General features: G+C 50.3%; 1 protein-coding gene across 1 annotated transcript in view; it reads left to right on the forward strand.

The window, feature by feature from the left end:
* ARFGEF2 (ARF guanine nucleotide exchange factor 2) overlaps positions 1-22,296 on the forward strand; it is a 548,111-nt gene that overhangs the window by 507,996 nt on the left and 17,819 nt on the right. Inside the window, exon 38 of the mRNA XM_086932618.1 lies at positions 22,055-22,172. Within this exon, the coding sequence (XP_086788744.1) occupies positions 22,055-22,172 (118 nt within the window). The remainder of the gene's footprint in view (positions 1-22,054; positions 22,173-22,296) is intronic.

Here is a 22,296-nt window from a genome sequence, read left to right on the forward strand (position 1 = left end):
AATGATTCAGGCATGTGAATCTATGAAAGATACTGATACTGGATAACTGCAGTTATATGTAAGTAACTTTCCCAGTAACACAGAATCTATACAATCAACAGCTTTATGTGTGGAAGCGGCAAAAGCTGAGTTTCTTTGATTTTCCACTCTGAGGTACAGATGTTATACTTGCAGCTTGGCATCCTTCAGCAAAATCCATTTATTATGGACTCTGACAGATGTTTGTGGCCTCATCATCTTGATCTTCTGTTGGTAGATTTTCTCAAGTATTGTTTGTTTTGTCATGTTCAAGTTAAGGATTACATATCAGCCATTTTTGCCTTTTCTGTGTTTGCCAGATCAGCCTTCTCTTTTCAAGTTACCTTGACTCACACGTTTCCTCTGCAACCTTTTGTCATCACACAGTAGGACCTGTTTGGTTCTCACAATCCACATGTGCACACAATTTGAGCTAATGCTTGGTTGTGTCCTACAATTCTTAACAAAAACGTTTTTGTCATTACCATCACTTCTGCGTGCCCAGTGAATGAATGGTAGATGCTGTTGGTGCGACTTCTCTACACCACTTTCTTTCCAGTCAAATTGGTTTCACGATCCAGGCCAACTTCCTTTTAAAAGTGCTGTCAGCCTTTCATGGAGAAGAGAGGAGAGGAGAGCATACATAATCTGTCTTGACGCTTAATCAATCAATCAATCGGATTTGTAGAGCGCGCTACTCACCCACAAGGGTCTCAAGGCGGTGGGGGGGGGGGGGGGAGGGTGCGGGGGGTGCTGCTACTGCTCGAACAGCCAGGTCTTAAGCTGGTCCTGGGTCAGTCATAGGTGGTTGGGGAGGGTGTTCCATGTTTTGGCAGCCAGGTAGGAGAAGGATCTTCCTCCGTTGGTGGCTCTGCGGATCCGGTGGACGGTGGCGAGGGCGAGGCTGGTGGAACGGAGCTGACGGGTGGGTGTGTAGAACGTGAGGCGGTTGTTGAGGTATTCGGGGCCAATGTCGTGGAGGACTTTGTGAGCGTGGGTAAGGAGCCTGAACGTGATTCGTTTGCTGACGTGGAGCCAGTGCAGGTCTCTCCGGTGGGCCGAGATGTGGCTGTGTCTGGGGATGTCCAGGATGAGTCGTGCAGAGGCTTTCTGTATGCGTTGTAGTCTTTTCTATAGTTTGGTTGTGGTTCCGGCGTAGAGGGCGTTCCCCAAGTCTAGTCGGCTGGTGACGAGGGCCTGAGTGACCGTTTTTCGGGTGGCGGCGGGGATCCACCGGAAGACTTTTCGGAGCATGCGCAGGGTGTTGAAGCATGATGACGAGACGGCGTTGACTTGTTTGGTCATCGTGAGGGAGGAGTCCTGGTTGAAGCCTAGGTTGCGTGCGTAGTCCATGGGCTTGGAGGCGGTGCCCAGTGCAAGGGGCCACCAGGAGTCGTCCCAGGCAGAGGGGGATGGTCCCAGGATGAGGACTTCCTTTTTGTCTGAGTTAAGTTTCAGGCGGCTGAGCTTCATCCATTCCGCGACGTCTTTCATTCCTTCCTGGAGGCTGGCTCTGGCGGTGGCAGGGTCGTTGGTGAGGGAGAGGATCAGCTGGGTGTCGTCTGCGTAGGAGATGATGTTTAGGTTGTGTTGGCGTGCGATGGCTGCGAGAGGGGTCATGTAGATGTTGAAGAGGGTGGGGCTGAGCGAGGAGCCTTGGGGTACGCCGCAGATGATTTTGGTGGGCGCTGAGCAGAAGGGAGGGAGGCAGACTCTGAGTTCTGTCGGAGAGGAAGGAGGTGATCCATTCCAAGGCCGTTCCTTGCATCCCGGCATGGTGGAGGCGGCTAGTTAGGGTGCGGTGGCAGACTGTGTCGAATGCGGCCGATAGGTCGAGGAGGAGGAGTGCAGCAGTTTCCCCGTTGTCGAGCAGGGACCTGATGTCGTCAGTGGCTGCGATGAGGGCGGTCTAGGTGCTATGGTTTGCTCGGAAACCGGACTGTGAAGGGTCGGGGGAGCCGTTGGTCTCGAGGAAGGTTAGCTGTTTGTTGACGATCTTCTCGAGGACTTTGGCGGGGAACGGGAGGAGCGAGATCGGGCGGAAGTTCTTGAGGTCCGTGGGGTCCACAGTGGGTTTCTTCAGGAGGGAGCTGATCTCAGCATGCTTCCAGCTCTCCGGGAAGGTGGCGGATGCAAAGGAGTTGTTGATGATGTTCCGGAGGTGGGGTGCGATGATGGAGTCGGCTTTGTTGAAGATGTGGTGTGGGCAGGGGTTGGCAGGGGAGCCGGAGTGGATGTGTTCATCACGTGGGTGGTGTCTTCGGTGTTGACGGGGTCCAGGCGCAGAGGGTGGTGGTGGGGGGTGTTGGTTCGGCGGTTGGGTGCGTGGTCTGGGTGCCGAAGCTGTTGTATATGTTGGCAATCTTGTGGTGGAAGAATGAGGCAAGAGCGTTGCAGAGGACTTGCGAGGGCGCGATGTTGTTGCTGGCGCTGGGGTTGGAGAGCTCTTTGACGATGTTGAAGAGTTCCTTGCTGTTGTGGGTGTTGTTGTCTAGTCGTTCTCTGAATGCTGTCCTTTTGGTGGTGCGGATGAGCTGGTGGTGATTGCGGATGGCGTTCTTGAGGGCTGTCATGTTTTCTGTGGACTGGTCGTGGTGCCAGGCTTTCTCGAGGGTACGGCAGGATTTCTTGGAGTCTTTGAGGTGATTGGTGAACCACAAGGTTTTCTAGCTGCCTGGACTGCTGGGAGGTTTCTTCAGTGGTGCAAGGGCATTGGCCCAGTTGGTGAGCCATTGTGCGAGGGCGCAGACGGCTTTGTTGATGTCCGTGATGTTAGTGGGAGGTTTTTGGCTCAGGGAGGTGGTGAGCTGGTCGGTGGTGATCTTGCTCCAGCATCTTCGGGGAGCCTGTTGCGGATGGTGGTGGGTCGTTGTTTTCCTGAAGCTGAAGTGGACGCAGCTGTGATCTGTCCAGTGTAGTCCGGTGGAGTGGCTGAAGGAGATGTGGTTGCTGGAGGAGAAGACTGGGTCAAGCGTGTGGCCGGCGTAGTGGGTGGGGTTGTTCACCAGTTGCTTGGGTCCAAAAGGACCAGTGCAGCTCTGCCTCCTAGGTCCATTACTCCTCTAATTTCCTCAGTTGCCTTTATTAGGGCCGACTCAGTACTATGGCCCACTCTGAACCCGTGCTGAGAGGGGTCCAAGGCACAAGTTGTGCCCAAAAACACACTGAGTTGATGATTCATCATTTTTTCAATTAGTTTAGCTGGGAGTGGGAGCCTTGAAATGGGGCGATAGTTGTTAGGATCCGTTGTATCTAGATTTGACTTTTTCAACAGTGGACGTTTCCAGCAGGAGGGAAACTGCCCGGTTGCGAACATGTTGTAGAAGATCGTGGTTAATGTTCCCACAATAGGACCAGGCGCCAGCTTGGCTACCGTTACTGGACATGGATCATATTGGGATCCTGATTTTAGCCCATAAAGCACTTTTTTTGTCTCTTCCGTGCTTACAGGTGTAAACTCTTCTAGAATATCTCTGCGTGGGTCGCCCCTAGGGATCTGATTTTGTGCCAATGGCGACCTCCTAGTTATGCCTGTGAAAGCATTAAAAATTGTCTCAACTTTAATCCTGAAGAATGTGGCCAGGGCCTCACACAGATCTTGGTTGAATAAAATGTGAACATATGAAATGGTGTTGCTATATTAGTTAAGAAACAGTTGTTTTGGCGATGAGAGGGAGTGGGCAGGATTTCGAAATTACATTTAGTAAGTCATTACAGATGTCATAGTGATTGCTTTGATATTTATATTTGCATTTATGGCACCACGCATCTTATCTTTGGCCACTTCAGTCTGAAAAGGTGTTTTGGAGGACTTTGGATGTGTCAAGTGATATTACTGGTATGACGTGTTTATATGACCAAGGTAGTGGGGTCATGGAAGTGGGTGGTTTTAGGGTGAATAAAATATGTGATCTAAAGTAACTCAGAGATTTAGGACACTACCAAATGATGTAAGAAGTTGGCTTTTTAAAGAAATGTGAGACAAAAAAACAATATTTCATTTGGCCCAAATCAAACTTCTGATTTTGACCTGCACAGCTTCCAGGACAAAATGTGGATGGGGAAAATGCCATGTGGCAGTGTCGTGGTACATAGAGGATCAGTCGTGCCGAGGTGTTTTGGATGCGTTGTAGTGGATTGATGAGCTTGGTCGGGGCTCCCGCGTAGAGGGCGTTTCCGTAGTCTAGTCTGCTGCTGAAGAGGGCCTGGGTGACTGTCTTTCTTGTATCTTTCGGGATCCATCTGTAGATCTTGCGGAGCATGCGGAGGGTGTTGAAGCAGGAGGAGGAGACGGCGTTGACTTGCTTGGTCATTGAGAGCGTTGAGTCGAGGATGATTCCCAGGTTGCGTGCTTGGTCGATGGGGGTCGGGGCTACCCCCAGTGCTGTTGGCCACCAGGAGTCATCCCAGGCTGACTGGTTGGAGTCGAGAATGAGGACCTCCGACTTGTCGGAGTTCAGCTTCAGACGGCTGATCTTCATCCAGTCGGCGACGGCCTTCATTCCTTCATGGAGGTTGGCTTTGGCGGTGATGGGGTACTTAGTGAGGGAGAGGATCAGTTGAGTGTCGTCGGCGTAGGAGATTATGTTGAGGTCGTGCTGTCGGGCGACGTGTGCAAGCAGGGACATGTAAATGTTTAACAGTGTCGGGCTGAGGGAGAATCCTTGGGGTACGCCGCAGATGATGTCTGAAGCTTCGGAACGGAACGTGGGGAGGCGGATGCTCTGGGTTCTGCCGGAGAGGAAGGAGGTGGTCCATTCCAGAGCCTTTTCTCTGATCCCTGTGGTGTGGAGGCGTGCGCGTAGTGTGCGGTGGCAGCTGGTATTTAAGGCGGCGGAGAGGTCTAGGAGGATGAGTGCTGCAGTCTCCCCGTTGTCTAGCAGGATCCTTTAAGCCCTCGGCGGCGATGAGGGCGGTCTCTGTGCTGTGGTTGCTGCGGAACCCTGACTGGGAAGGGTCCAGGATTCTGTTCTCTTTGAGGTATCGGGTTAGCTGTCTGTTAACGATTTTCTCGATGACCTTGGCCAGGAAGGGGAGCAGAGAGATGGGTCGGAAGTTCTTGAGGCCTCTTGGGTCTGCCTTGGGTTTTTTGAGTAGGGAGTTGATCTCTGCGTGTTTCCAGCTCTCTGGGAAGGTCGCGGTCTCAAGGTAGAGATTGATGACGTTGCGTAGGTGGGGTGCGATGGAGCTGCTTGCTTTGTTAAAGACGTGGTGCAGGAATGGGTCTGATCGGAGAGCCGGAGTGGATTGTGCTCATGGTCTTGATGGGGTCATCCACACTCAAGCTGGTCCAGGCTAGTAAGGGGACGTGGTCGATGGTGTGCGGAGGGTCTGTTGTGTTGCTGTCTGTTGGGGCTGTCTGGGTGTTGAAGCTGTTGTGGATGTCTGCTACCTTGCGGTGGAAGAAGGTGGCGAGGGAGTCGCACATGGCTTTCGACGGCGGGATGTCGTTGGTGTTGGAGCTGGGGTTAGAGAGTTCCTTCACGATGTTGAAGAGCTCCTTGCTGTTGTGTGCGTTGTTGTCGAGGCGGTCTTTGAAGGAGGTCTTCTTGGCAGCCCTGATGAGGTGGTGGTGGTTGCGGACGGCGTCCTTGTGTGCTGCGTGGCTGTCGGAGTTTGTTCACTGTGCCATTTCTTCTCTAGTTTCCGGCAGGCTTGCTTGGAATCTAGTAGTTCTGCTGTGAACCAGCTGGCCCTCTTGCTGGTGTCTCTGTGGGGGGGGTTTCTTCAGCGGGGCGAGGGTGTTGGCGCAGTCCTCGATCTAGTGTCTGAAGTTGTGGGCAGCGACGTTGGTGTTGGAGGGTTCGGTGGGTGGGTTGAGAGCGAGGTTTGCATGTAGTTGGTCTTCGGTGATTTTGCTCCAGCGGCGGCGGGGGATCTGTTGGGTGTGGTGGTGCATGGTGGGTTTCTGGAAGGTGAAGTGCATGCAGCGGTGGTCGGTCCAGAGGAGTTCAGTGGTGAGGCTGACGGAGACGTGTGGGCTTGAGGAGAAGACTGGGTCGAGCGTGTGGCCGGTGGAGTGGGTGGGCATTGTGACGAGTTGTCTCAGTCCGAGGTTGGCGAGGTTATTTGAGGGTGGAGTTGGGGTCTGTGTGGATCTGGAAATGCATGTGTTCGGCGGTGCTGAGCGCGTCGTCTGTGCTAGTCGAGACCTTGATGCTGTTCTTGTAAACAATGGCGATTCTTCCTCCGACTCCGTTGGTGCGATCTCTGCAGGTGATCTTGTAGCCGTCTGGATGGCTATAGCGATGTCTGGTGCGGAGGAGTTGTTCAACCAGGTCTCTGTCAGGAAGGCGACTTCCGGGGAGGTTGTGTTGAGCAGGTCCCAGAGCTCGACGGCGTGTTTGAGTGGGGAGCGGGTGTTCAGTAGTATGCATCCGAGGTGGTTGAGGTCTTTCTTGGCAGGTGGTTCGTCGGCTCTGTGGATGGTGTAGCTGCAGTTCCGGCAGGTGAAGGGTTGAGAGCGTGCAGAGTGCTGGCATAGTGGCGGCGGTAGTCATGGCCGGTGCGGGGGCCCTGGGCGCGGTCCGGGCGCAGACGGGTTTGCCGCGTGCCAGCGGCGCTGCCGGCATGTATGGGGAGGTGGGAGTGAGGAGCAGCTGGAAGGCGGGGACAGCGAATGGGCAGTCAGGGGGGGCGGAGCCGCAGGGGACGTAGCGGCGGGGGCGGTGAGGGGGCGACAAAGGAAACAGAAGGCAAGGGCACAACAATTGAGGGGTAAACGAGTGGCACAGAGGGCAGAAAGGTCCCAAAAGGGCAAAAGGTCACAGAAAACGGAGGAAACGAGTGGCATAGAAGGCAAAAGATCACAAGGAAAGGGCAGAAAGGTCACAAAAAACGGGGGGAAACGAGTGGTGATAATTCCATAGGCAAGATGAGAGTAGATCTACAAAAATGAATATTCACACACCCACTTTTAGCTTCACTTTTTAAACCCTATAGTATGTTGTTTAGCTATCAAATACGAACAACTGGAATGCAGCACTTTTTGGCATTAAAGAGACAGTTGAAACATTAATGAAAATACTTTCGGTGAATATTTTGTGTGTTGAAGTCAACAGTGGAGGTTTGTTTCAGGTGTTCCTTTACTCCTCAAGTTATTAGATGCTGACTGAATTTAATTGATAACAAGGAGAGTTGGGCCCGGTGGGCCAGGTTCTGACTGGGCCGTATATAACTGTAAAGCAGGGGAGAAAGCCAAAACCTGTGTTTTTTGTGCGTCTTTAAATTAGCGATAGACCAAAAATGTTTAATTCATTTGATCTGGTACCCTTAACACCTTTTCTTCAACTTCTTTTTAAATGTTTTGTTGCATATTCAAAACAGGAAGAGACAATAAAGTCTATATACAGAAAAAGCTTATGTACATGTGATTAACAAAACATTGAACTTGTTAATCACATGAACATAAGCTTTTTCTGTAAATACACCTTGTCTCTTCCTGTTTTGAATATGCAGCACAAAATGTAAAAAGAAGTTGAGGAGAAGGTATAAATAAAGTACCAGATCAAATTAATTTAAAAATGTTTGGTCTAGCGCTAAAGACGCACAAAAAACACAGGTCTTGCCTTCGCCCCTGCTTTACCGACTGAATTTAATTGCCACATCTGCATTGTGAATCTTCTAGAGGAAGTTGCTCCTCCTAACTGTTCTGAAAAAGATGCAAACTAAAACTCCCTAAAGATTCATACCCCTTTGCATTGAAAATTGTTTATAAATATTGATGTTGTTTTGTGTTGCTTTTAATAGGGTTCTTTATGAGCTTAGGGTAGTTCACTAATTTAAAAATGGCAAAATAACTCCAATAAAATGAGTTCTCAAGATAATTTCGTATTGTAATTATTGCAGGTATTTCTGATAGGGATTTCTAGTTGCAGATTCCTCACCTTTTGAATGTTCCACAGGCGTCAGACTGGATCTGTACACTTTTCTTCAGTATTTCTGTGTCGGTAGGTGGTGCAGGGTGGCTCCACACTGACTCCATTCTGGAAATGGCATGCAGAGCCTATATTGGCAGCACTCCTGTGTGCTGTCAGTTCCTTTTTTTCTGTGCCCCCGGACGTGGATCCATAGCTTTCTTTTGTCTATTTGAGAACCTTATGTCTATGAAAAAATTGTTTTACAATGTGCACAGGACATGTAACTTCTGAAAACAACAGGTTCTAAGACTTGTAAGGGCTGTCAAATCAAATATCTGTGACTGATCCTCATTGGATTTGTCTGGGGTCGAGCCACAACTTAAAGGCCTGCAGTGACTTTGTGTCGATGATCCCAAAAACTATATAAGACTGCGAGGCAAAACTCTACCTTGCTTAGCACTGGAAGACTCTGCGAGGAGACCGTTCCAAGTCTAAAATACGATCCATGTTTTCAGGTAAGTTGAAGAAAAAACATAAGAAATTTAAGCAGGTCCTCTGCTCCTTACCACCACTCAAAATTCCCTGAGCAGGTGCAGGGGTGCGCTTTGATTGATTAATTGATTGATTAATTTTAATCTGCATTTGCCTGGTATCGTTTTTCTGCGCAATAATTTAATTTATTAATTTGCTCAGTGCTCCTGATTAGTGGCAACCTTAGCGCGTGTACTGCTTAGAATCGCGCTACCCCACCGCCATTTTGCTGTTGTTGTTTGTGTTTACCTGTCCCTGTGTCTCCTCCCCGCTCCCGCCTCCCAAGCTGACCCTCCCACACACTAGCATCGACCTGCAGGCCCCGTCCCCCTCTGCCTCTGTGACCGTCTGACTCTCGCATTCAGAGGTCGCTCCCACTCGCTCCTCCTCGAGCCCTGCCTTCCAGAGATAGTGCAGCTGCACAGCGCCTGGTATCACCTCTGCATAGCGCTCCTGTATAGCGCTTGGTATCGTTTTACTTTGATTGATTAATTTTAATCTGCATTTGCCTGGTATCGTTTTTCTGCGCAATAATTTAATTTATTAATTTGCTCAGTGCTCCTGATTAGTGGCAACCTTAGCGCGTGTACTGCTTAGAATCGCGCTACCCCACCGCCATTTTGCTGTTGTTGTTTGTGTTTACCTGTCCCCGTGTCTCCTCCCCGCTCCCGCCTCCCAAGCTGACCCTCCCACACACTAGCATCGACCTGCAGGCCCCGTCCCCCTCTGCCTCTGTGACCGTCTGACTCTCGCATTCAGAGGTCGCTCCCACTCGCTCCTCCTCGAGCCCTGCCTTCCAGAGATAGTGCAGCTGCACAGCGCCTGGTATCACCTCTGCATAGCGCTCCTGTATAGCGCTTGGTATCGTTTTACTTTGATTGATTAATTTTAATCTGCATTTGCCTGGTATCGTTTTTCTGCGCAATAATTTAATTTATTCATTTGCTCAGTGCTCCTGATTAGTGGCAACCTTAGCGCGTGTACTGCTTAGAATCGCGCTACCCCACCGCCATTTTGCTGTTGTTGTTTGTGTTTACCTGTCCCCGTGTCTCCTCCCCGCTCCCGCCTCCCAAGCTGACCCTCCCACACACTAGCATCGACCTGCAGGCCCCGTCCCCCTCTGCCTCTGTGACCGTCTGACTCTCGCATTCAGAGGTCGCTCCCACTCGCTCCTCCTCGAGCCCTGCCTTCCAGAGATAGTGCAGCTGCACAGCGCCTGGTATCACCTCTGCATAGCGCTCCTGTATAGCGCTTGGTATCGTTTTACTTTGATTGATTAATTTTAATCTGCATTTGCCTGGTATCGTTTTTCTGCGCAATAATTTAATTTATTAATTTGCTCAGTGCTCCTGATTAGTGGCAACCTTAGCGCGTGTACTGCTTAGAATCGCGCTACCCCACCGCCATTTTGCTGTTGTTGTTTGTGTTTACCTGTCCCCGTGTCTCCTCCCCGCTCCCGCCTCCCAAGCTGACCCTCCCACGCTCCGCCCCCCCCCCCCCCTATCCATTTATGGACAGATGGACCCACGCGCAGCGTCCACGCGCTACGGCCGCGCCGAAGGTGCGCCAAAGGTAAGCCCGTCTACGCCCGTCCGCGCCTGGACCGCGCCCAGCGCCAGACCCCCTGGTTCCCGCAATGCCCAGCCCAGTCGCATCACTTACGATGCACCCTCCTAGCCCTTAACCCCGGCCGTTCCCCCAACTGCGTCCAAGCCGTTCCTGGACACACCCATGGACCCTTCTCTTGCCACTCCTGCAAGTTCGACGGCACCAAAACCAACTCCTCATCCACCAACACCAAACAGAGACCTGACACCAACCACCTAAAATGCATCCTGCTCAACACCCGCTCGGTCCACAGACACGCCATCGACCTCTGGAATCTACTAGACACCATCTCACCGGACGTCGCCTTCCTAACAGAAACATGGATGAATGCCTCTTCAGCCCCAGACATCACCATTGCCATCCCGGAAGGATACAAGATCATCCGTAAGGACCGCATCGAGCAAACAGGAGGAGGCATCGCTATCGTCCATAAGAACTCCATCCGCATCTCAACCAGCTCAGACGTCAACCTTGCCAGCGCCGAACACCTCCACTTCCAGATCCACACCGACCCCAAGACCACACTCAGAGGCACCCTCCTCTACCGGCCTCCAGGACCCCGTGCACATTTCAGTGACGACATCTCTGACTTTATCACCCCACACGCCCTCCCCTCCGAGGACTACATTCTATTGGGAGACCTCAATTTTCACCTGGAAAAGAGCAATGACAGCAGCGCCACCACCCTTCTGGACAATCTCGCCAACCTCGGACTCAAACAACTTGTCACTACCCCCACCCACATTGCAGGTCACACACTCGACCCTATCTTCACCTCCAGCAAATATGTCTCATTCAGTCACACCACAGCTCTTCATTGGACGGACCACAGCTGCGTTCACTTTATCTACAATAAGACCACAATCCACAACCATCCTCAACCCACCCTGCGAAGCAACTGGAACAAAATCACCATCGACCAGATCTCCTCATCGCTTCTTCTAAACCCCCCCGCCCACTCCTCAAACCCCGACCAAGCAGCCATTAACCTCACCCAATGGCTATCCAACAGCGCCGACATCTTAGCACCGTTGAAAAAACGTCAAATCAAACTAGGCAGCAAAAACGCCTCCTGGTTCAACGATGATCTTAAGAAATCCAAGAAACTCTGTTGCTCCCTCGAGAAGGCCTGGAAAAAAGACCCAAACACCAGCACCAGGGACGCCTTCAAAAACGCCACCCGCATACACCACCAACTAATCCGGTCTGCCAAGAAAGCCGCATTCAAAGACCGACTAGATAACGCCCACAACAGCAAGGAATTATTCAACATCGTCAAAGAATTTACCAACCCATCAGCCAACTCCAATGACATCACCCCCTCCCAAGCCCTCTGCGACTCCCTAGCTTCCTTCTTCCACAACAAAATCGCAGACATCCACAACAGCTTCGACAACCGACCCGGAGACCAACCCACCCAACCTTCTGCAGGACCTTCACCCCCCTTGAACATCCTTAACGACTGGAACCCAATCTCCACTGAGGACACCATCCGCCTGATGAACTCCATCCACTCAGGATCCCCAACTGACCCATGCCCTCACCACATCTTCAACAAAGCAGACTCCATCATAGCACCACACCTCCGAGATGTCATCAACTGCTCCCTCAACTCCGCCACCTTCCCGGAAAGCTGGAAACACTCCGAACTCAGCGCCCTTCTGAAAAAACCCACAGCTGACCCCACCGAACTCAAAAACTACCGCCCCATCTCGCTTCTTCCATTCCCGGCCAAAGTCATCGAGAAAGCTGTCAACAACCAGCTCGCCACCTTCCTCGAAACCAACAAATCCCTCGACTCCTCACAGTCCGGCTTCCGAGCCAAACACAGCACTGAGACCGCACTTATCGCAGCAACAGACGACATTCGAACTCTACTGGACAATGGAGACACAGTCGCCCTCATCCTCCTCGACCTCTCCGCTGCCTTCGACACAGTCTGTCATAGCACCCTTCTACAGCGCCTCAGAAACGTCGGAATCCAAGGAAAAGCACTGGAATGGATCACCTCGTTCCTCACCGGAAGAACCCAGAGAGTCCGCCTCCCACCATTCAAGTCAGAGGCCTCTGAAGTCATCTGCGGCGTGCCACAAGGATCGTCACTCAGCCCCACCCTCTTCAACGTATACATGAGCCCCCTTGCGGCCATCGCTCGCCAACACAATCTCAACATCATCTCCTACGCTGACGACACTCAACTGATCCTCTCACTCACCAAAGACCCTAACACCGCCAAAACCAACTTACACGAAGGAATGAAAGAAGTAGCCTAGTGGATGAAGCACAGCCGTCTGAAACTGAACTCAGACAAAACAGAAGTCCTCATCTTAGGCACCTCCCCCTCTGCCTGGGATGACTCTTGGTGGCCAGAGGCCCTTGGAAAAGCACCCATCCCGACGGACCACGCACGGAACCTGGGCGTCATCCTGGACTCCTCACTCTCGATGACCAGACAAGTCAACGCTGTTTCATCATCTTGCTTCAACATTCTTCGCATGCTCAAAAAAACATTTCGCTGGATCCCCACCGAAACTAGAAAAACGGTCACCCACGCACTGGTCACGAGCCGCATGGACTACGGAAACACCCTATACGCCGGTACCACCGCAAAACTCCAGAAAAAACTCCAACGCATCCAGAACGCTTCAGCCAGGCTCATACTAGACATCCCGCGTAAAGAACACATCTCTGGTCACCTGAAAAACCTCCACTGGCTCCCCGTGAATAAGAGGATTACTTTCCGCCTCCTAACCCACGCACACAAAGCACTTTACGAACTTGGACCCGAATGCCTCAACACACGACTGTCCTTCTACACCCCCTCCCGTCAGCTACGATCCTCCAACCAAGCCCTTGCCACTGTACCTCGCATCAACAAAACCACCATGGGAGGTAGATCCTTCTCCTACCTGGCAGCTAAAACCTGGAACTCACTTCCCACTCACCTTAGCCTTACTCAGAACCACCTAGCATTCAGAAAGCAACTTAAAACTTGGATATTCGACAAGTAATTCCCCACCCTTCCTCAAGCGCCTTGAGACCCTATGGGTATGTAGCGCGCTATATAAATCTCTTGACTTGACTTGACTAAATCTCGATCATGTCCTCGAAGCAGATCCCCCAATTTGTTCCTGTAAAATTTAAGTTTCATAGGCCGTCCACTACTCCTAAACAGACTGAAGAGTTCCACAAGGCTATGCTTTGACTCTTTGGATCCCTGCAGACTCGCTCTGGTGCTCCTGTGGGCCTCACAGAGATGAGTTTCTCCACCTGGATTACCAAGGGAGGTATGCCCTCGGCGCCAGCTAGATCCTCCGAGCCCCCTTTGCCCTGTACTTCAATGCTGATGTATGCTCCATCAATGCCAAATAAGGCCCCACTTGTCCTTTTTTTGATGCTGAGTTGACACCAGTTCAAGCTCGAACCAGTCTGCACTTGGCTGCCTTAGTGGCCCCGCTTCCTCTGTTAATTCTGCCTCCACCTAGATGAATGCACATCTTGCATTCCCTGTTCGGAATGAATTCAGATAATGATTACAAGTGATGAGACTGGCCAAACCTATCAAGAGGAGAATTGGTATTACCACCTCCAGGAGGCCAGGGGCCTTGAGTCATCCAATGAGTTGGGGTTCCTTTCACCCCTTGCTTCTGCCACTGATAGAGTGCTTCTTATGCTATGGTATTTCTTAGGGTGGATGAAGTCCTTCACGTCCAGCTCTCTACCTTGAAAGTCCAGGCTAATCGGTCCTTCAACCAGTGCAAACATGTACTGAGGTCCTCTTGCCTTTTAATGAGGCCCTTGCAGATACATTGTTGGGAACATTGGCCAGATCTTGTTCTGGCCCCCCTTTCTCACCGCCAGCTTGCACAACAACACCACCGCCCTACCCTGGGTGACCCTGTGTTTTTATCTCAGCGCCCCTCTTCTGAAAGCTTGGTTGTGCAGGCATCTGCAAGTAAGTCACTAGCCCCAACACATTCCCTACTACTCCCTGGACCAGAAGTCAAAACAGGGGAGACATTCAGGACGGAAAATGCTACTTACCAGTATGCATCTGTTCTTGGCATGTAGAGCTGCAGAGTTGCACACTGTCCATAGATCGCCACCTACTGTTGGGCCCGGACGTTTGCAGTTTGTTGTTGTCCTGAAAAGTACTTTGGAAGTCACGAGATAGGTGACTCCTCCTTAGGACCACATTGAGCATGGGCATCGGCTTCATCCCCAGATAGTTTTTTTCCGCCATCGGGCTCGGTTGTGTTTCCTGCGCTCTGGTTTGAAACCAACTTTCCTTCGGCGCGCAATCCTCACCCAGTTTGACAGTATTGTTTTGATCGCGCTACACATCAACGCGATTCTCTACCACTTCGAAGTCTTCGATTCCGGTCGTTGACGAAGGCCTTCGGGCCTACCTAGGCCTTACTTTCTAACTCATGGAAAGGATGCCATTCAAGAAGTGTCCTCAATGTGAGTCGAAGTTAACCCACGCCGACCTACATTAGGTGTGCAACCTTTGCCTTTCACCGGAGCATGAGGCCAAAGACTGTTTGGCATTTGCCTCATTCCGCTCCAAGAAAACCTTTCGGGCCTGACGAGCTCGGAGAACTATGGCTCGCTCGTCAGATGCCGAAGACTCCGACGTCGAGGACATCACTCCAGCTCAACGGGTCATAAGTAAGACCATCGACCCCAACCCTTCCTCGACACCCTCAAAAAAGGCTTCGGTCACACCCTCCCCTTCGGGCCCGGGTACACACCGAGACACTGCTTCCCACGCCCTGCCTTCGGGCCCAGCAAAGAAGCCTTCAGGCCGCGCGGGCTCGAGCCAGCCTATTCCCGGTGCCAATCCTATACCGACACCGAAGAAGAAGGCATCTTCCTCTACCACGCCGACCGTTGCTCCGGCACCTAAGCACGCGGCGCCGAAGACTGGCAGCAGCTCATCGATGCCGAAACCGCACTCTGAGCCGAGTAAAAAACCACCCAAAACGCCAGATTCACATGCGTCGGAGCCGAAAAAACACCCGGAACCGAAAAAACAGGTTCCGGTAAGACATTTCAAAAGGGCACACTCCTAAGCCAAAAGACCCGACACCAGCGACCGACTCGGTGCTGAAAAAACCTACGGAGCCGAAAACTTCGACGCCAAAGGATTTGCTCTACTCAAAATAACTTTTTACTCCGGATCCCAAACAGAAATTTCTTGTAAAGGATCCTAAAACCGGACAATTGACTCTCAGCTCCAAGAATAGACCACTTGAAGCGCCAGCACCTCGTCCCCCTCCAAAGAGGAGGAGGCAAACTCCGAAGCAGTGCAGGGCAACGGCACGATCCCTGAGCTTGTCTGCCCCACCTCACCAACTGCATCAGCCCAACCATTCCTTTTGCGGGTTCAGCACCTGTAGCCAAACCAAACTCCATCAGGCACCCAGCACTTTACATTCGAGATGGTGCCCACCGCCCCCGTAGTCAAGTCAACAGGTCACACAGTATACCCCCAGCAGCCCCAACTGCCAAATCCCGTTAGAGTGCCAATAGTGGAGCACAGCCCCCTGGAGGGAGTCAGGATCTAGCAATACTTGCCGTGTTGGCAGCCCACAACATCTAACAGGTGGGTTCTGCAAATTGTTTGCAAGGGCTGTGCCATACCCTTCTTTTCCCTGCCTCATCACCTTTACTTGCACACCCCCAGATACTGACAGAGGACCATCTCTCTGTTTTGCAGCAGGAAATGCAAGCCCTTTTGGCCAAAGGGGCTATTGAGAGGGCACGCCAGAAATAAGATGCAGTTATTATTCTCACTACTTTCTGGTACCCAAAAAGTATGGAGACGTTGTTCCTATTTAAAACCTGCATTCTCTCAACACCTTCCTCTGAAAGGAGAAATTCAAAACGCTTATATTGGCCCAGGTCTGGTCTGCCCTCGACCCTGGAGACTGGATGGTTTCTTTGGACCTGCAGGACGCCTATTTCCATATGCCTGTCCTTCAGGCCCATGGGCGCTACCTGCCATCCGTGGTGGGACAGGAGCATTTTCAATTAACTCTGTACCCCTTTGGTCTCACCATTGCCCCTAAAGTTTTCACATAATCGTCAGTGGTGGAAGCATGCCTTTGGAGGGTAGTGGTGCCAGTCTTCCCCTACCTCGATAACTACCTGTTGAAGGCTGGTTCTCCCCAGGCAGTCAACAACCTCCAGACCACAGCAAACCTCATGTCATCGTACGGGTTCACTATCAACATGCTAAAATCGCATCTGACTACTTCTCAGACACTACTTTTCATCTGATCCTTTCTGATCTTCATTTGCTTACATACTTTCCCCCCAGGAAAGAAAGTCCAGGACTTTCAGGCTATGTTTCTGACCTTTCATCCTTGGTCCTTGATTTCAGTGAGGTCCACCATGAGCTGCAGGGAGTGATGGCCTCTTGTATCCTTCTGGTCGAGCATGCCAGGTGCCATATGCAGGTTCAGCAGTGAGATCTAAACTCTCTGTGGGCCTGACAAGAAGGGCACCTCTTTGACCACATTCAGATTTCGGAGTAGACCCCAAAAGATCCTCAGTGGTGGTTACTGGACTGCGAATATGTCGGTGTCAGACCCCTATCCCTTCCCCACGGAGAGCTGACACTGGTGATTGTTGCATCGTTTCTGGGTAGGGGTTGTCATCTAGGAGAGGTGGAGATCGGAGGTCTTTGCTCTCTATCAGAGCCCCGGCTTCATATCCATCTTCTGGAGCTGATGGCCATCCACTTGGTGTTGAAAGTCTTCCTTCCATCTATCAAGGGTAGGCTGGTACAGGTGTCAAGTCCAACACTTAAACAATGTGATATTGCGCCACGCATTGTCATGGACCCTGTGCCAGAAGGCCTGCGTCTCTGGAAATGGCTGGACCAGCAAGGGATGTTCCTAGTGGTGAGCCAGCTGACAAGATCATTGGATGCCAGGGTGGACCAGCTGAGCTGTCGGTGCCTAGTGGATCATAAGTGGCAGTTACACCTGAAGGTGGCACAAGATTTCCTCCATAAATGGGGAAGACCATGGTTCAATCTGTTTGCCACCACAGAGAACGCGCAATTTCAGCACTTCTGATCTTTTGATTTTCCAAGGTGTATATTGCTCATATACATTTTCTACCACTAGTGAAACTCTGGACATCTGTATGCTTTTCTGCTCATGCCACTTCTGACCAGAGTTCTCAAGAAGATGAGGACCGTCCGGACCTAAGTCATCCTGTAGCTCCGGATGGGACATGGAGAATATGAGAATATGGTATCCAGAACTTCTGGGCTTGCAAGTCTATCCTCCAATCAGGTTGCCCCTCCAAGATATCCTACTATTGCAGCAACAGGGTAGGGTTCTGCCCCTGGGCATTGCAATCTCCACATTCATGCTTGCAGATTGTGTGGCGACAGCTGAACACCTTTAACCTTCCTCCGGAGGTGGTTGATGTCAACTTGGCAGCCAGGCGTCCCTTGATTAAAACAAAACTGTAAATCCCTGTTAGACCAAATTTGTGGCTTGGTGCAGTCCTCTGCAGATAGACCCTCCTCAGGCAAGGTTATCTGACATTTTATTTGTTTTATCCCTAGCCTGGCAAGTCTTTACTATGGGCACAGTTAAAGAGTACCTTTTGTCTCTGCTTTTTTGCAGTTGCCCGATCAGCCTTCGTTGTTCAAGTCCCCAGTACTTAGGCGATTTTTGAAAGGTTTACAACATTTGTTTCCGTCCTCTCCCTTTGTCATGCCTTAATTTGGCCCTTATGTGTCTAATGTGCATTCTTTGACTACTTCACACTGCACCTTGTGGCTTTTCATGATCAAGACCGTGTTCTTTGTCGCCATAATCTCAATGCAGAATGGGCTTCAAGCTTATTTTGTTAACCCACGGACACAGGCATACTTCTTACTTAAAGTTGTGAAGCTGTTCCATATGGTCAGAACATCACCTTGCTGGCGTTCTAGGTACACCACACCCCTCTAAGGAAGTTGAGAAGAGACACGATTGCTTGAGCCCCAAGAGATCGCTGAACTTTTAAATTGATGGTATCAAAGAAAGCTGGGTGTACGATCAGCTCTTTGTGGGTTCTCTGGAGCAAAAAAAGGCAAGGCTGTGCAGGAGAGAACCATCTCCCACTGGATCAATGTTCTGTATTAAGATCTGTAATGCAGTGGCTAAAAAGCACACAATTTCCCTGTACTGGACATTTGCCAGGCGTCTATATGGGCGTCCCTTCATATGTTCATGAAGCACTATTGTCTAGAAAGTCGGGTTTGCCGAGAGGGGCATTTTGCCCTCTCAGTCCTGCAGAACTTTCTGGTTTGAGTCCATCCACAGACCCAACTCCAAATTACTTTGGTATCTATTGAAAAGTGGAGCAATTTGCGACTAGAAGTCTCTATTAGAAGAACAAGTTACCTTCGGCAATGGTCTGTGGAAGAGATTCTACCTAGCTGCAGATTCTTCACTGACCATCACTCCCCCTCCGTTATGTCATTGGACTCCATTCATTAATAAGATTCCCAAGTCCAATTTGCTTTTGGGGTTCTGTGTCTGGAGCCATGGATACTCTAGAAAGCAACTGACTTCAGCTCACAGAAGTGGCGCCTATATAGGATCTGCATGTCATTTGCGGAGCGGAACAGCATCAGTGCTGAGCTGCAGGGCGTAAACTACCAGCAGGCAGAGGTCCTGATTAAAAGTTTCATGATGCAGTCTGATGCCTGAGGAACATTCAGTAGGTGAGGAATCTGGTACTTGATCTAGTCTCTCCCAGAAAGAGAGTTACCAAAGGTAAGGAACTTGTTCTTCAACACATAAATCTGCAAGAAACCATTTCATTTTTTTATGTATTGAATGGTTTGATGTACATAGAATAGCAATGAAAAGTATAGTATAGAGTGTATTAGATGTCCAGGTGTGAAAAAGGAGAAGAAACACAAACCCGCAACTAAATGTTGTAGCTTTTTATTGTGTTTCTCAGTTGACTTAACTGACTTATTTTCCACTTTGCCCTACATAGTCAACTGCGCGTTTTTTTAAATTAAGGTAAGGATTCGCTTCTGCCCCTCTGTAAGCCAGGGTATTGTAACCAAGTCCCTTTCACTTCTTGATCTGTCTTCCTTCTCTTTATCTTCCTGTTGTTGTCGGTATGCCTGATCTCACATTACCACCATGCGCAAGCTCCCTCCTGCACTTTGCCTCTCTTTCCCATTTCAGTACTTCTCTATGCCACAGGAATAGCAATTGTCTTATGTCTCACACGGGCAAACCTCCCATGGAGTTGTTGCATCCTGGGCTGAGCGCTCCTAACTCACGGGTTATTATGTCAGCTGTTCAGTAACCTTCCCCAAAACAGGACCGTTGCTGGACAAGGGAGGCCTTCTTTTAATATTCGAGTATTTTGTACAACTGCAATACAAAGCACTCGGCCTGATGGAGCACCACACTCCGCTCTAATCAAAATCAGATTCCAGGGGGGAGGAGCCAAGACGGCGGCCAACATGGCCGCATAGACGCCCGGCTCTGCCGCTCGCCCTCGCCTCCCGCAACATCCTGCTAATGATCCTGCGTCCCAGCCGTGGCCCCGTGCAGATGAGCGAAGGCGGGGCCCGACTGTGTAACTCCGGTTCATATACCACCCCGGACGACCGAGAACCGTTGTCGTGAAGTTTCCGGCCTTCCCTGCTGGCGAGCCGGGACCTCGGGTGGCGCTGCAGCCGGCTCGGAAGTGATAAACATCGGCCCCGGTCGGCCATGATGGTCCGGTGCCCCGAGTTGGGAATTGAAACTGCACATTGCCGTGGGTAACAGGCGAGTCGCGGCACTGGACCTCCGAGCTCCACGGCACAGATTTTCTGTTGGTGCCTGCGATTGTGGAGACAATAGGCTGCGAGGCAGAGTGAACTGCCCGGACCGGACTTTCTGCCGGAGTGCGGTAAGCGGAGAGTGACATTGTGCGTGTCTGTGGGCTTGAGTGTGCTCCCCATGACCCCTTCGCACACTGAAAGTTGCTAATCGGATCCCGACTGCCTGTCGAGCCGGCTCTCTATCTGTCCCTGGGGAGAAGAGGTTCTGTGTACGTTGGCGGAGGAGGGATGGCACCTACAGTGAGAGAAGTCTTGCTGGCTATCAGAGACCTACACTCAGCCCTGAAAAGTCGGTGGATGGTCATAAATGCCTCGCAGTCGGCCACTTCTCCTGCCACATGACTGATAAATGCGGATAGACGCGCGGAGGAATGGACGCCCGACCCACTTCAGGTTGTTGACGCCGAGGACTCCCAGGGATGTGTGGTGTTGGATTGCGGGATTAGTGAACATAATGACCGGGACTGTGTGACTGCTGCTATTTTCACAATCCTGCCGGTTGATTCGCTTCCTGACCATCAGCGTCCTGCCTTATCGATGACGATAAATGTACCCTGGAGGATTGATTCTGAGCCATTGTCGTGGTATTTGCCTAGGGCCAGGGGGGTCCCTACTGCTACTGTTGGACCATTGAGTTTGTTTGCTTCTGTACTGGGGAGATTGTCGACTGCTGCTCGGACTGGCCAGGGCTGAACGCTGATTGTCCCTGACACTTCCTGGGTGACCCCAGTGCCGAAATGGAACATGGCTTGTGCTTGAGACCTTGGGGGGTTGGGATGAACGTAAATTGATGCTCACTTTTCATCTTGGTGGGCTTATGCTTTTGTGTGTGGGGGGGGGGAGGGTGTGCTTGGGGCTGGAGCTAAGGCCCTCCTCCATTTTTTCCCACTTTCGGGGTTCTCACTGGGGCGACAGGCATGCCTATAGGGGGGGTGGGCCGTGGCCTTCTGCTGGTATGCAGGGTGGGGGGTTGGGGGACGGGGTGTGCTTTATGTTTTTCTTTGTTTCTATGGCCCTACTTTTTCCTTTTTTCTTCTTCTCTCTGTATTCTTTTTCTCCATTTCCTATATACTTATCTACTAGATGATGGATTGGGGTCCGGTTTCATTGGGGAGTCTTATGTAACGTGTACCTATGTAACTTTGCTGCGGCCTTTTGTTTTCGTGAGTAGGACGCTGTGGTCCAGTACATAGTGATTGTTACCTTACATCCTGATTTTGTTTCCCTATCTGTGACCCCCATTGAAGACTATTATCCTGTTCTGAGATTTGCTCAGTCTCTGATTTTGCAATATCGCATGCTATATGATCCTCATACCCTTATTATAAATTGGAATCCTCTCACATCCTGAAACATTGTGGACAAATTAATTCATCAATCCTGATTTACAGGGCCACGTCGAACTTTACGGTATTGTCGCCTCTCGCTGTGCGAGGCTTGAATTCTTTTCTGTTGTTGTCCGTTGATTTCTTGGCCTGTGGCTGCAATTTCCTGTAATGCTACAGCTGAGGTTTTCCAAATAAAAATTATAAAAAAAAAAAAAAACCAGATTCCAGCAGGCTTGGCAGGTTGTACCACTCCTGATAAACAGTTAATTAAAGCTTGTGTTTGACACTTAAGAGAGATAGCAATTTAAAAACAGGCAATATCTGTATGAAAAGTGGGTTGTTATACAACATCTTAGAAGTGACGTAACATACATGTAAACCAGCTAGGGGAAGAATAACTATTTTTGATGCAGAAGGGTCCATGCCCAGATTTTTAAGACTGGTACTTGGTCCTTAATGCATACATTTACAAAACAGTTATGCCTAGGTTCTTATGCTGGAGAGGAGGCATCACCTGTAATATTAGTGGTTCAGCATATTGTAGATTTGTGGGATATTGTAGTGACAATTTCAATTCTTAGCTAGATCAACATTTCCTGATCCTTCTAGGGCAGGCTGCATCAATGTACAATGTTTTCCGTTTCAGCCTATCCAGTATGGTGCCTGTATGATGTCCTGAGACATAAGTGTTGCTTCTTGACATTTTTCAGAACACTGACAGTGTTTCTAGAATCCCAGTTGTGTGTATTTTGCAGATGAAACCACACATCCATTCAAACCTATGCTGCTTTAAGTCGTCATCTGCTCTGGTGAACTAAAAAATATATAATTTGTTTTTTTAACAGCGTTTGTAGTGAAGCTCTTGCCTACTTTATCACAGTAAATTCAGAAAGCCATCGTGAGGCCTGGACCAATCTGCTGTTATTGCTTTTAACAAAGACACTAAAAATAAGTGATGAAAAGGTAATGTATTGAAACATTCCTAAAGAAATATTTATCTGTCAGTTGCCTGCCATGTTACTTTAGCTACATGTTGTTTGTTTTGTGAATGAATGAAAATCTGCACATTAAGTGAGTTGCTCTGTAA

This window comes from Lissotriton vulgaris, chromosome 7 (genome assembly GCF_964263255.1).
Source record: "Lissotriton vulgaris chromosome 7, aLisVul1.2, whole genome shotgun sequence".
Classification (NCBI taxonomy): domain Eukaryota; kingdom Metazoa; phylum Chordata; class Amphibia; order Caudata; family Salamandridae; genus Lissotriton; species Lissotriton vulgaris.